The sequence below is a fragment of the Oxyura jamaicensis genome, chromosome 1, assembly GCF_011077185.1.
Source record: "Oxyura jamaicensis isolate SHBP4307 breed ruddy duck chromosome 1, BPBGC_Ojam_1.0, whole genome shotgun sequence".
Classification (NCBI taxonomy): domain Eukaryota; kingdom Metazoa; phylum Chordata; class Aves; order Anseriformes; family Anatidae; genus Oxyura; species Oxyura jamaicensis.
This window is the reverse complement of record NC_048893.1, coordinates 85,506,100-85,519,359: the sequence shown is the minus strand read 5'-3', so window position 1 is coordinate 85,519,359 and position 13,260 is coordinate 85,506,100. Positions and strand designations below refer to the sequence as shown.

The following is a 13,260-nucleotide window of genomic DNA, read 5'->3' as shown; positions in this document are numbered from 1 at the left end:
AGCAAGCTATGAGATGAGCTCTGTCATCAAACAGTACCTCCCTGGGTACGCTCTCTGTAAACATATTCCAGATTGCTGTTGGAGACAAGTTCCTGGGTAAGACAGACCTTTGGTCGGACCCAGTATGGCCATTTGTATGTTACTATAAACGCAGTCTCCAGGAATGAGGAGTATAAATCTCTCCACCTACAGCAGGCAATCCTGCTGCCGCATCCTTTAGAGAAGATCGCTAGCTATCTATTCATATAGCTCAAGGGAGGTGCTTTTGTATTTTAATACATCTTCAAGCTATGGAATTGACATCTAAGGCACTTGGTCTCTCTAAGACTTTCTCAACGTAGGCTGAGATTTCCTGGAATGGAAGTCACCCATTTTTCTCCGTTGCTAAACTGTTCTTTCACGTCATTTTGCTAGCTCCCCTTCTGCCTTCCACCTCAGGCAAAGCTTCCAGTACCTCATTACTAACTCTCTAGTTATTTCTTCACTACTGGCTGCCATTTATTTATTTTTTCTCTGCAACGGGCCACTGAAGAATCATCATTGTGTCTGCCTCCCTAGTGGGATGTTGCCCTACAGTGAGTTTGTTCTCTATTAAAAAAAAAAAAAAAAAAAAAAAAAGGAAATAAAACCTCTGGTTCTGGGGAAGAAAAACACTCAAAACATTTCAGTGTCTGCTGTACCTTGCCAAACTTGGCACTGCTTTTTTTCTTTTTGTTTCTGCATGAGTGTGTTGTCTGGGAATGTGCATTTCAGCTATTGTGTGATCAGTTCAGTATTTTTCTCAGCCAGGCTTGTAGGTTTTTCGGGTCACTTCTTTATCTTTTTGAGCCTTGATTCCCTTCACTCATCGCCTCCCTGTTTTTTTTAACCTTAGAAACACCAACTGTAGCCTGCTCAAATTTCTTATTTTTATCTCTCTCTTTCTTTTCCACACTAACTACAAGAACAGAGGAACAATATTAAGCAATTTCCACAATGGCTTTCTGTCTCCGTAACACTGAACACTGAAGAAATGGGATTAACTAAGCAACAAAAATAAAAGTTAGAAACAGTCTGTTGAAAATCATAAAATCTTTCTCAGCTCCTGCACCTTCATTCTTCTGGCTCTTGTGAAGTTGCTACTTCACAAGCTCTCAAGTGTTTTGCAGCATAAATAGGACTTGAATTTCTAAGGTAAAAATGATAAACAAAATTCAACAACTCAACAGAAGGAAAGTTACCTCCATACACATCAAAAGGAGGCTAAAATAGAATCCTTACTTTATTTTCTTGTTGCAAGTCATCTTTAATATTTGCCATGTTTCCTCTTGGTATAGGTATCGGCAACTTTGCACCATCTCCCTGGATCTCTTACAGGTTCTGCCACTGATTTTATGACCATGGGTAAACCGCTTCTTCACTCTATTTCTTAGGTTCTTCTTGCAAAATGTTGCTAATAACACTCACCCATTTCTGAATAACTTGCGATGTTAAAATATTCATTGCTAGCAAATCCTTTGAGATCCTTTGAGGTGAAGCTCAATGCAAAATGCTTTTCTAGCAAAACCAACCCCCCATCTAAAATCACGTGTGCATACATACATTATTGAATTTCATCTTATATTTTGTTTCAGTGATGCTTTTCAGCTCATCTGTATAACAGGAACCAACAGAGAGGGCCAAATTTAGAATTCAGCCACAAATAATTGATTCTAAACTTAGCATTATATTAATATCAGCAAGAACAAATCTGGAGTATTTGAAAACTGTGTTCCAAATTGCTGCCTGAGGATTTTATTTGAATCTCATGACAGTCACAAGACCAGGGTGAAAAGAATTTCAAACTAGAAATTTGCTTTGTTTCTGTGACCAAATGCTGCAGGAAATCAAAGTTATGTTATGATAATACTGATTCTTCAGGAAAAAAAAAAAAATAATCTGTAGAACAGATTATGTAGAACAGAAGAAATCTTGCAGTAATTCAAACTGCACTTGTAATAAATCCAGAGGTGGTAAACACAGAACATCAATGGTTTTATCCTTTTCCACTACATCTGTTAAAAAACAAAAACTTTTTATTTTTTCTCCTGGTGCTTCCAGTAATCTGACCACACACAGCAGAAACTAGACTAAACTGCCTCTCATATTTAGACAGCTTTGCATAGTTTATCTTGTTTTTCTGTTTAAAAGGTCATGCAGGTCATGGCCTGAGTGTTTTAATTCAGTGTGGAAACATCAGAGGAATATAGCCCTATGTCACTTCTTGGTCTTTGGGTGCATTCATGTGAGTGGGTCATTCTGCTGCAGTCTATTTCTGGTGGCAATAATAATGTGCATTGTAAGCTGAGTCCAAGTGTTGTGCCTAGGATCCAGAACTGGGTTTTGAATAAACCTCAGTTTGTACATGTACATGGGTGGGAGGAACGGAGCAATGCTTTTATTTAGGGCAAGTTTTGAACCAGCTGCAAAATTCAGACTCAGCAGGTAATTCTGTTCTGGAGTTTGGTGTAGTCCCAGCTTCCACCCTTTTAAGTTTACTGCAGTTAACTCAGTAATTGAAAGGTAGCAGAATGAGATCCCAGGAATTTTATTCCATATTTCATCTGCTGATTACCTTTTTCCCCATGTTCCCTACAGTATGCCCCTTTAAATCACTCTGTCTTATCCTACATTTTTCCTTTCCATTTTCCTCCTATTTTCAAACTCATTTCTCTCTCAATTTTTTTTTGACTCTCTTGTTCTCCTCAGGCTCTGTGGCTAGTCTCTCCATCTCTCTGAATTACTTGTCATTTCTCAGCTGTCACAGACCCTCTGAGCCCCGGCTTTCCTCTCCTTATTAAAAGGCCCGTCATTCTAACGGGGTCTTTGGTTCCAGCCTTAAAACAAACATGTTTTTATTACTTTAACAAAACCTGAATTCAGCAAGGAAAGTCGATCAAAGGGCTTGACCATAACCATTTTAATTTGGCTGTGTTCTTGTTTCACTGTCAGTATGAACATGTATGTGTCTGAAGCAGTCAGTTCCCAGCTGGAGGTCCCGGGGGGTTGGCAAGCAGATCATTCCTGAGTTTTGTGTCCCAGTGTCCCTGTGTGCTTACTACCAAGCCTGGTTTTTGTGAGAGCAACCTGGACCTCCTTTCAGCCTCTCCCATACTTACTGTAAAGGTATAGGCTGGCGTTTGTGACTCCCAGCTTGTTGGCAGCCACGCAGGTGTAGTTCCCGTAGTGCTCCTCAGTGACGTTGGCCACCATCAGCAGAGACTGGCTCCCCGTGCTCTTTATCTCCAGACCGTTGGCGCTGTTTATCCTGGGAAGACAGGAGAAGAGACGTGCAGTGCAATGGCTGTTGTGCATCGCGGAGGAAATCACAGCCCAGGGGGTGGGCGGTAAACCAAAGTCATTTGGACCAGCTGGCAGGTGAGGATGGAGGGAGGCAGAGACAAGATGTGAGAAGGAAGAGGACAAAAGAGGCACTTATGGAAAGCAGGAGGAGGGAATGAAAGGAAGAAGGAGCACAGTGGAGAGAAATGCCACTGGTAAAGTAGTGGAGAAGAAAGAAAAGCTGAGGGAAAGGGAAGAAGCCTTTATCCGGCACCGGCTTACACTGGGAAATGAACGCACCATGGCCAGCTGAGGGCTAGTCTACAGCTGGAGAAAAGGTTTTTAGTGAAACATACCAATTAAGGTATTCTAATGCATGCTTTAACAAAAGCAAGCCACTGCTGAGCCTGGACATGTGGGTCAGGTTAAAAACTGCAATAATAAAACCACTTCTAAATGCAAAGTAAATTCTCAGGTAAAAGGAACAGATAGATCCCTTTTCTCATTTTCTCCCCACATGCAAACCCAGGTAGCTCAGGTTGCAGAGATGGGGGAGCTTCACACCTCAAGGAGCACCATCCCCTACATGAAGGCAGTTAGAGTGGTGTTATTTACTTGGGGACCAACACTGCCTATTTTATTATCTGTATCATGGACCAATATTTAATGCATGAACATTTGCAGAAAGTACTATGGATGTCTTAGTTGCAAATTGGCCCATTACCGACTTGAAGGGAAGAGCCCCGAATTTAGCAGCTCCTTCAGCTTCCCTGGCACAGAGAAGGATTGCCTCCTCCAGCCCCAAACACACCGCCTCTACCTAGGCTGATGGAACAGTCTTGACTTACAGGGCTCATGGAGAGTAACTTGCTTGAGGAGAAGAATTGGGGATGATAACAGCTCTAAGGATCCTCTGTTGGACTGAAAAGAAAAGAAAAGGAGAGCTAATGGTCTTACCTGGTGTCATCCCTGTACCACTCAAAATCAGGTGTGGGCACTGCTGATGCCTCGCACCGCAGTAAGGCTTGTCGTCCTGTGGCCGCTTCATTGCTCTTGGACTCTGTGATGGTGGGAGGGTCTGCAGGGAGGAAACGCTGGGTCACTTCACACATTTTCAAATGGAAGGAAACAGTGAGACTGCTTCAGGGCTGGCTTCCTTTACGCAAACTATTTGGACTGGTGGAGGCCCACAGCTGCTGCATGCTGTGGCACATACACCTCTTGCTTCCCTGGAGAACACCTGCTCTTTGAACTCCCCCTAATACATTATGCCAGCACCACTCCATATGCATGCTTCTCTTTACTGGCCCTCTGTCATAAATGCATAGGCACACCCAGGCAGAGTTAAGGTTAATGATGGAGTTATGTAATTTATGAATATTCACCTGTGGCTCTCTAGTGCACATGGGCTCATCAGAGGGAAGGAGATGAGAGAAAGATGTTAGCAATAGTAAAGGAAGGCAGCAGCGGCGAAAGGAAGAAAGTAGGAATTTAACACTAACACAAACATTATTTTCTGTACAACCTCTCTGTCTAACGTCAACACAATAATAAGAAAGAAAAGGGCTGAGGGCAGAAAGACATTTACGGCTCAAAACAGGGGAGCTTTAGCAGGAGCTGTGGGTGTGACTTTGAAAGCCAGACCTCTTGCTGAGACACCTCCCTGAGGCATGCAAGGCCACAAGGCCTGCGCGAACCCTTCTGGACACCACGCTCTGTCACAGGCTCCAAGGGTTTTGTTTGTGCTAGCTCTGTGTGAAGCCTGTCCTCAGCCCATCCTGGTGCTCCCACCCCTGCTCACTTCGAAGGCTGAGAGTTGTGACACAGAAAAACAAAACTTGGGAAGCATCGGTGTGCTCTGCTGGAGCAAGGCCCATGTACTGGGCAGGGTAGGCGCTGGTGCCCTCACTCGCAGCACCGTGTTTGAAATGTTAAGTGACAGGCTTTATAAATTAAAAGGCAGAATTATTTCCACCTGGCTGCTGAGAGGGAGGAAGTGCCTTGTCTGCCATCACGGGTGCTTGGATACTCTGAGAGTCTGGGGCTGCAGCTCAGCTGGCTGCTCTGCTGAGACTCAGGCTGCCATAAAGCACCTTCCCTCTGCAGGATACAGCTCTGCTGTCTGTATCCACCCTGGTACCGAAAGGCCAAAAATAAGAATCAAAATGGATTGTGTCAGTCAAAGAAAAAAAAATAGTTCTGTCTGGAAAATGTATGGCGAGAAGTTTCTTGTGAACACATTAGCCATCTCAATATGATCCCTTTCCTGACCTTAATTGGGATTTTATGCAGGGCTTTAGGGATATTGCAGTGCGCCCTCTAACATCATAAATATTAATAAGTGTACATAAATAGGATCCTACATTCAAAGGCTGTGGGTTCACGTAAATATTTTAATTTGGAAAGGAGGAGGGGTAATAAAAGGATAGTGAAGGTGATTTTTTAAGCATCCTTCTTTAATTTTGTGTTTGAGCACTATATCTTTCTGCTGTCTGCAGCAAGAAAAACCTTTTCCACCTCACTAAATCTAGTGCATGTGATGAGTCATGCAATGAACAGCACCTTTCTGTGAGCCTAGAAAACGCAGGCGCTCTGTGTTTGGCTTTATGCTGCTGGGGAAGACAGGAGTGGGTCCCCTTTCACTGGGGTTTGCCCTCCGCTCTTCCCCAGGCCTCAGTTTCCCTGTCTGCAGTGTGCCAGAGCCATTACTCACGAAGCCTGAAGGTGGTAGTGTGAGACCAAAGCAAAGAGATGATGCTTTCTCCTGCAGTCGGGGCTGACAAGCTGCCTGCTACACAGCCTCAGCGAGAGATGAGATGATAAGAGATGGCCAGGAAGCTCCTCACGTTGGGCAGGTCCCATTTTTCAAACCTACTGTGATTTTCATAATTTTTACTGCTTGTGGTGTATTTAAAGAAGCAAGATAAGGAAAGATGTATGCAAATATCTGGCTTTCATTTCCCAAACAGGACTGATTTTTTTTTTTTTTTTTCCTGTGCAGGGCCCTCCTGAACTCTTTGAGTTTTTCCCTTTGCTTGGCAATAAAAGATCTGTCCTGAAGGAAATTATAATTTGTTCAGATCACAAATTAGGCTGTATAATAATATTACAATATTGTATCATTTTATTTTCATGTGCTATGACAGTAAAAATGTTTAAGATATTACTCTAGTATAGCTACTATGAGTTGAAACAAAGTCAAAATCAAACACTGACTTTATACAAACAATCTGTTTCAACCATGTTAAAGGCATTGAAATTATGCTTCACAGAAATATTTGAAAACATTAACTGGTTCTCATGGAATGCCTCAGGTTTATAAATTTGGCTGTTTTTGAAAGAAAAAAAATACTTTAGACAGAAAAAAAAAAAAAAAAGCTTTAGTTCAGAAAATCTGCTACTATAGTTTCATAGTAATGGCAAAAATTTGGCCCAAGAAGCAGCCTTTATTAAACTACTGTCACCCAATTTTCTAAGATAATTCAAAAAAAATGGTGTGGAATCTGAAGACACTGCAGGGAGCCCAGAAGCAATGCCTATAACCTTGACTTCTAAAGCAAGACAGAGGAGTTGATCTGATGTGATGGCTCAGAAGGAAAGAAAGAAAAGAAGAGCAAGAATGGTATAAAACCACATGGAGTGGCAAAGGAAGCTGAGATGAGCTGAGACACTTGTTGATGTCAGCTCTCTGCCCTAACTCCCTCCCAGGGAGTGCTTACCCATGAATCAAGGGCACGTACACGCACCCTGAAACATGCCTGTAACCATCTCCAATTTCAGTTTAAGTTAATAGTCTGAGTAAATTGAAGCAGGTCTAGAGAGGCTGTACGTCCCATTTATCCATCCCTGCTGCGGAGGTATTAACCTCCAAGCAGGGGAACAGCGCAGGCAGGTGGGGATATTCCTTTTAAATCACTCCAGTGCCAAACACAAGCCATACAAACAGGGAGGTGGACGTACACGCATGCAGGATCATGCTACTAAAGGCAGTCTGAAATATCTTATGTGCACAGGCATGGCCGATGTGGTCCTTGCCCCACTCACTAGAGCAACACCCAGCAAGGACTCATCAAGCTGTGGGGTGTGGATGCCAGCCACATAGCTAGCCGTGCCTCTGAGTGCTTCCAGATGGATTGCCGTCTCCTTTGGCTGAACCCTTTTCTTTGCTGCATTGGTGCACGGAGGGCTTTGTGCAAATGACCTGAAGCCGGCTTAAAAGTCACGTTTCTGGCCCCTCTCATTAATGTATGCCTCTACCACGTGTGCCCCCAAGCCCCTGGGGCGTGATACCCATGTAAGCACTGCCGAGACGACTGGGTGCAGGCAGGCATGTTTGCTCTGAGCCAGCTGAACCTTATCTATCCTTGCTGCCTTGCTGAAGCTTCTCTTCACGCTACTGTTCTCCCGAATATCAATGAGTAAAAACAAGGCATCGCCAGCCATACTGAGGGGAGAGAGAGGGGCAATGCACTGCTTCATATTCTCTTTCTGTCTTCCCCCCCCACTATTCTTATGTATTTCCAGGTTTCAGGCACAAACTATACCCTAAGGTAAGTGCCCCACATTTCAGATTCTGTAATTCAGACCTGGGGAGGCTTCTCCGTTTATCCTAAAGCCACCCACGGCCATGGGGAAAGCTCTCCCCATGGACCCGCTCCCCTTGCGAGATACTCACAGTTCACAGTGACCCGGACTTGCTTGACATCTGCTGAAGCAACCTCGTTGGCAGCTTTGCACTCGTACTTGCCCGACTGCTCTCGCGTGATCCCCAGGATCTCCAGATACTCTTCCTCACCTTCAAACTCTCTGCCTGCAGAACAGAAAAATACAGATGGTGGCTCTGCCTGGCATACAGATTGGGGAAGTCTTCTGCTTAATTCCTATGGAGGAACAATCACCACAGCAATTCTGCAAATAAACAACAGCCATTGAGAGAGCTATTTTGAGGTTATTTCAGAAGCTGTATCAGCAAGATATTTGCATTTTATTTAGTTATTGAAAACTTGGTTTGGAAAACTGGAAGGAAACATAGAAGTGGTAGCAAAGTGCTGCACATCCCATCGGCTGCCCAGACCAAAAAGCAAAATCTTCACCATTTGAGACTGAAGTTCAGTGGTGTGACCAGGAGAAGTCAGTCAGCCTGTGGCCGACGTGCTGGGTCAGAGGTGGCTGGCTCTCAGACGTGCTGCTGTATTGTCAGCAGCCCTTTGGGCACCGCAAAGCTGTGAAAAATGTCTTTCTGTCTCTCGGAGCAACCGCCACCCCGAAGTGTCATCGATCAGCTCACGCTACAGTTAAACACATCCAAACTGAGAGAAACAAAGTGTAATTTGATCTGCGAAGACCAATAATCATTACGAATCCTCCGCCTACTGTCCACACGAGAGGACGCATTTAAGCCGTGCTGCCTCACTACGACAGGTTTGAAAGTAGCGACTTGAGCATCAGCTGGGGCAGGAACCAGGGGAGGGCTGCGGCCGTGCTTTTAATTCACTGCCTGACCCTGGGTGAGGCACTCATTGCCTTCCCCCCCGGTAAACTGCAGCTAATCGCCCCTCTCTGCCATCACCTCCCGGTCAGGGAAGGGCGCTGAGGTTAACGCATGCAAAGCACATTGGAGTCACTGGATGAAATGTGCCAGGGAAGCATGAAATATTAGGATTGGTATATCTATGCTATTCCTTCAGAAAGCAAAGTAGAAGAAGGCTCCTCCTGGAAAGACTATGAACTAGCATGGCAGCACTGCGATGGGAGACAACCCCCCCTCCTTTTTGGGGGCTGCAGCGTGCAAAGCCACCAGCCCCAGCTGCATGCCTGAGTTTGTTTAGAGAAAGCATCCCCCAAGCCTTAAAGGGTAAGAGCCAGATTTTTATTTCTTTTTCTTTCTTTCTTTCTTTTTTCTTTTTTTTTTTTTTTTTTTTTTTAAAGAAGGTCAGCACACAAGGGCTCCCTTTCAGGCTCCTAAGAGAGCGGTCAGATTTTCCAGCGAAACTCTGCCCGGAAGATGATTTCCGCTCAAAGGGTGCTGAGCACTTCTGAAATCCTGCCCACTTCACAGCAGCGCTTGCTTGATGGAAACCAACCAGGGCCTGGATGACAGGGCTGTCGTACTGGGGCTCTGCAGCACTGCGTGAAGGCAGCAGCAAAGCCCCCTGTCCTGCGGAGCCCCCTGAAATGAATCCCACCAGGCAGTCACGCGTCCGCTGCAGCGTATTAGCCAGGTCAGGCTGGCTGCACACACGGTGGCGATGCCAGCTGCATGCATTTGCCTTCTGCACTGGAGATAGGGACTTCAGCAACTTCACAATCTGCTCAGAACTCTGTCCTTCACACAATTATTTTTTATTATTTTTTATATTTTTTTCCCAAGGCAATTTTCAGAACCATTCTAGGGGAAAACCATCCCCCGTCACGGAGACTCAGCATGTGTACCTATTAAACTCATGCAAAGACAAGCTTTCCCCTTTCTTTCAGCAGGACTAACCAGCAATCCCTTTTCCAGCTCCTACCAGCTGTTCAGGTGAGCGGAAATCTCATTGCTACGTCTAAAATTTACAACAGCTTTGATGCAGGCTTTCCCACCCCCTAACAGGCTGCTGAAAGGCCTTGCTCCGTGGCACCTGTGTATTTTACAAGGTAATCCATTGGCAAAGCTGGGACACTGCTCTCAGCCCTCTGCTGTGCACTGGGGCTGATGCTATGGAGAGCCAGGAGAAAGAGGAAGGGCAGGGTTTTCTCGTGCTTTTTACTGGGGTAACTCCTGAGTATACTTGGGAATCTTACCTCCTGTAGGAGCAGAGTTAGGTCAGCCCTGGTACAGGAAGGGACTTTAGTCACCATAAACCCCTTCCCTAATCTCTGCAGGACACAAGGGCCCTTTCATGGAGATGGTCTTGCCCTTCCCTCCAGCAAAAGAGACTCTGCATCTTCTGCAGACGGTCTGTTCCCCCGCTTCACCACCCTTACTCCTGGAACCATTTTCCCTGCAGTCTGACCTGAGTCTCCCTTGCTACAATTTAAGGCTTTTTTTTTTTTTTCTTAGCCACTATAGACAAAAAGAACAAATCATTCCCTCCTTCTCTGCAATAGCCTTTTATCAACTTTAAATCACTTATGTTTCTTCCTTAGCTGTTGCTGTGTTGTATTTTTTTTTTTTTTTCTTTTGGCTGAATAGTGTCAGGTCTTTCAACCTCTCTTTGTAGGTGAGGTTTTGTAGACCCTTCATCATTCTTGCTCTTTCCTTTTAGACCTCTCTGACAAGTTCACATTTTCCTGGAAGTGCAACACCCCAGAAACATAGCACTTCAGATGAGGAATTAACCACAGACGAAGGATTGCATCACTTCTGCACTGGGCTGCTCTTTGTACAGCCAACACATACTTTATGTTTTCGCCCTAGCATGATTCATTTTTGATTGAGATCTCCTTTAATCCTCAGATCATCTTCCAACATACTTTTACCTGCTAATAACTCTCTTTGAAAATGCCACCCCCAATCTGAGCCGGCGGTCAACACTTGCCTCCTTTTACAGCAGCCCTCCCAGTTGGTAGGTCAGCCAGTTGACTGGAAAGTTAATCGGACACTGAGGAAAGGCTTACAGAGAAAAGGTTAAAACATAATTTGCCTCCACTTTGCAAATCACTTGCTCTGCAGTTCTGCCTTGTTTATACACAGGGCTCATTCCAAGTGGGACTTGCTTCTCCCGCAATTTGCCCTTGTCACAAGACTGTCAAAGTAATGAAGAGAGGGTTGAGGGTGACTTACCAGCTCTAATGGAGTGGCACCCTCATTAGGGGTGCTGTTAAGTCTGTCTGTCAGAGCACTACATCAGTGGGGCTCCGGAAAGTATCCTAAAAGGTACACGCGTTCCTAAGGGAAGACATTTTTTGGCTCTTCCCTGATGACAATGCATGCACTTAAAAGTCTGAACTGTGTACCATGTCCAGCAGAAGGGCTTTCAGCAGCCACGCACAGCCCTTACCAACAGATGATGAGCTGCTGCTTCGCTCACTGGAGCTCTCTGGGCATGAGTGAAAGGGAAGGCTTCTGTTTTAAAGGGAAGCCGAAGATATCAATAGGCCTCTTCAGCTCCTCATCGCCCGGCCCCAGGACACAGATATGAGCATAACGCTTCAGGGGAAGCCTGTGTGACAGTCCGTCGGTCTCCGGATGAAATAGTGGTAGCACTGTTCTTGCTCCTGCACCAGGGATCTGTTTCATCCCTGGCATCACCATTTTCCTACAAAATCTAGACTTTGCTCATTTGCAGGTTGGACCCCTTTGTTTGCAGCCCTGCCCCCCCGCCCCCTCCCCCCCCCTTAGAGCACATTAAGCATTCCTAACAAAGAGCATTTATATAAAATTGAGGTGTCATAGTACACATCAGAGAGAGAGAAAAGATATATCATGGTGTGTTAGAAAAATGTCAGGTTGTGATATCTTGCACAGAGCTCTGGAGATGTTTCCACTAATTCACCTTGGCAGCCAGATTAGGTGAGTCATATTAACTCTAACCTCCAAGGCAAAGCAGGGCAGGGGGGAAAGGAACAAAGCTTCAGACGCAGAGTAAATTTACAAACGTTTCTGTGCAGGAGCCAGCTTTGGCAGGAAGCTGATGGTTGTCACTACGCAGTTTATCAAAGCAGGGAGGGAGAGGGTTGGGACAATGCTCTCTGGTAGAGCTCACAATGAACATACTCTGTTAGGTGAAGAGAGGGACTGCCAGCTCCTGGCCAGCGAGCTACTTGGTTCCAAATAGCAGATGTTTGCTTAGGGTGTGTTTGTCAGGGGCAGAGTCCTGGCCCCGCTGCCCAAACCACCCTTGCTGACAAGGGCTGTCCCCTGGCTGCTTCATCTGGTTCGGTGCCACCCCATCCCAGTGAGGGGCTTTCCAGGAGGCCCTGCAAGAAAGGACTCCCCGTGCAGGTGCAGCTCTTGTCCTCCCAGAGCACCCACCCCTTCCTGTGATTCCAGACAGCTCATTGCAGAGCTGGCTGCCACGTGCCCACCGTCCCCTCCTGTTTGTGCCTCCAACACTGGGCTTCTCGTGCAGAAATTTCTTTAGTGCCTTTTTGTTTTTATACAGTTGTGCTCTTAAACCGAAGCTCAAGCCCACTGAAACTATCTGCTTGCATTTGGTATGTGGAAAAAAAAAAAAGAAAAAAGATCAGATACCCTGCTTTTTCATTTGGTTTTTCTTCCAAGGCTCTTTGTAGTTGTGAAAAGGGGAGAGCAGAAGGGGCTATGTGTCCTTGTTGGGCCCTCCTCTGCCTAAAACAAGAAGCAAGGGGATAAAAAAAAAAAAAAAAAGATTGCAAATCAATAAATGCCATTTGAAGTTTTTTGTGTGTGTAGCAACTTCCAATACTGAGTAGAAGTTTTTGTTCTCTCTGCACTGTCCGTTTTATTGTTTAAGGTCTTTGCCCTCCCAACTCTCCTCCTTCCCTCTGCACCGCACATTCCCTACGAAAGGGGGAGGCTTCTGAAGGCTTCTGAAAGACAAAAAAATAGCCAAGGGAGCCTTAGACATCATTTTCTTGTTTTACATCTAGCTGGGATTTTTTTTTTTAATTCAAAACTTTGAAGTTTTCATTTATCAGCCTCCATCTCCTCACCCGTCGCAGATTCCAATGAGCTTGGCAATTTTTCTGTCCCTTAGTTGAAGAAGCTTGTTTATAGCAAAGAGATCAGTGGAGAGCAGCAGATGGTGGATGAGCAAAGGGAGTGCTAGCGCTACAATGCTACATTGAGGAGGGAAGGTAGAAAAATGAGCACAGAGTGGGATACGGAGAAAAATAGATGGAGAAAATGAAAGATAATAGAGAGGGAACGAAGAGAGGGATGGAGGCTGGGGGAGAGAAATGGAAACAAAGTGAGACTCTTCATGGGCTGAGAAAAAGAGAAAATGGTGGTCAGCTACGGACACAGAAATGCAATGAGCCAAAGAGTGAGAGCTGAAG

The 13,260-nt window shown here is 45.2% G+C and overlaps 1 protein-coding gene across 4 annotated transcripts in view; it reads right to left on the bottom strand.

Moving 5' to 3' along the window:
- Positions 1 to 13,260, bottom strand: part of LSAMP (limbic system associated membrane protein) — a 952,242-nt gene that overhangs the window by 18,974 nt on the left and 920,008 nt on the right. For all 4 annotated transcript variants that reach the window (XM_035314830.1, XM_035314831.1, XM_035314829.1 and 1 more), the window contains 3 exons: positions 7,976 to 8,110; positions 4,258 to 4,378; positions 3,138 to 3,286 (listed from right to left, as the gene is read on the bottom strand). In XM_035314830.1, coding sequence (XP_035170721.1) covers positions 3,138 to 3,286; positions 4,258 to 4,378; positions 7,976 to 8,110 — 405 coding nt within the window. The remainder of the gene's footprint in view (positions 1 to 3,137; positions 3,287 to 4,257; positions 4,379 to 7,975; positions 8,111 to 13,260) is intronic.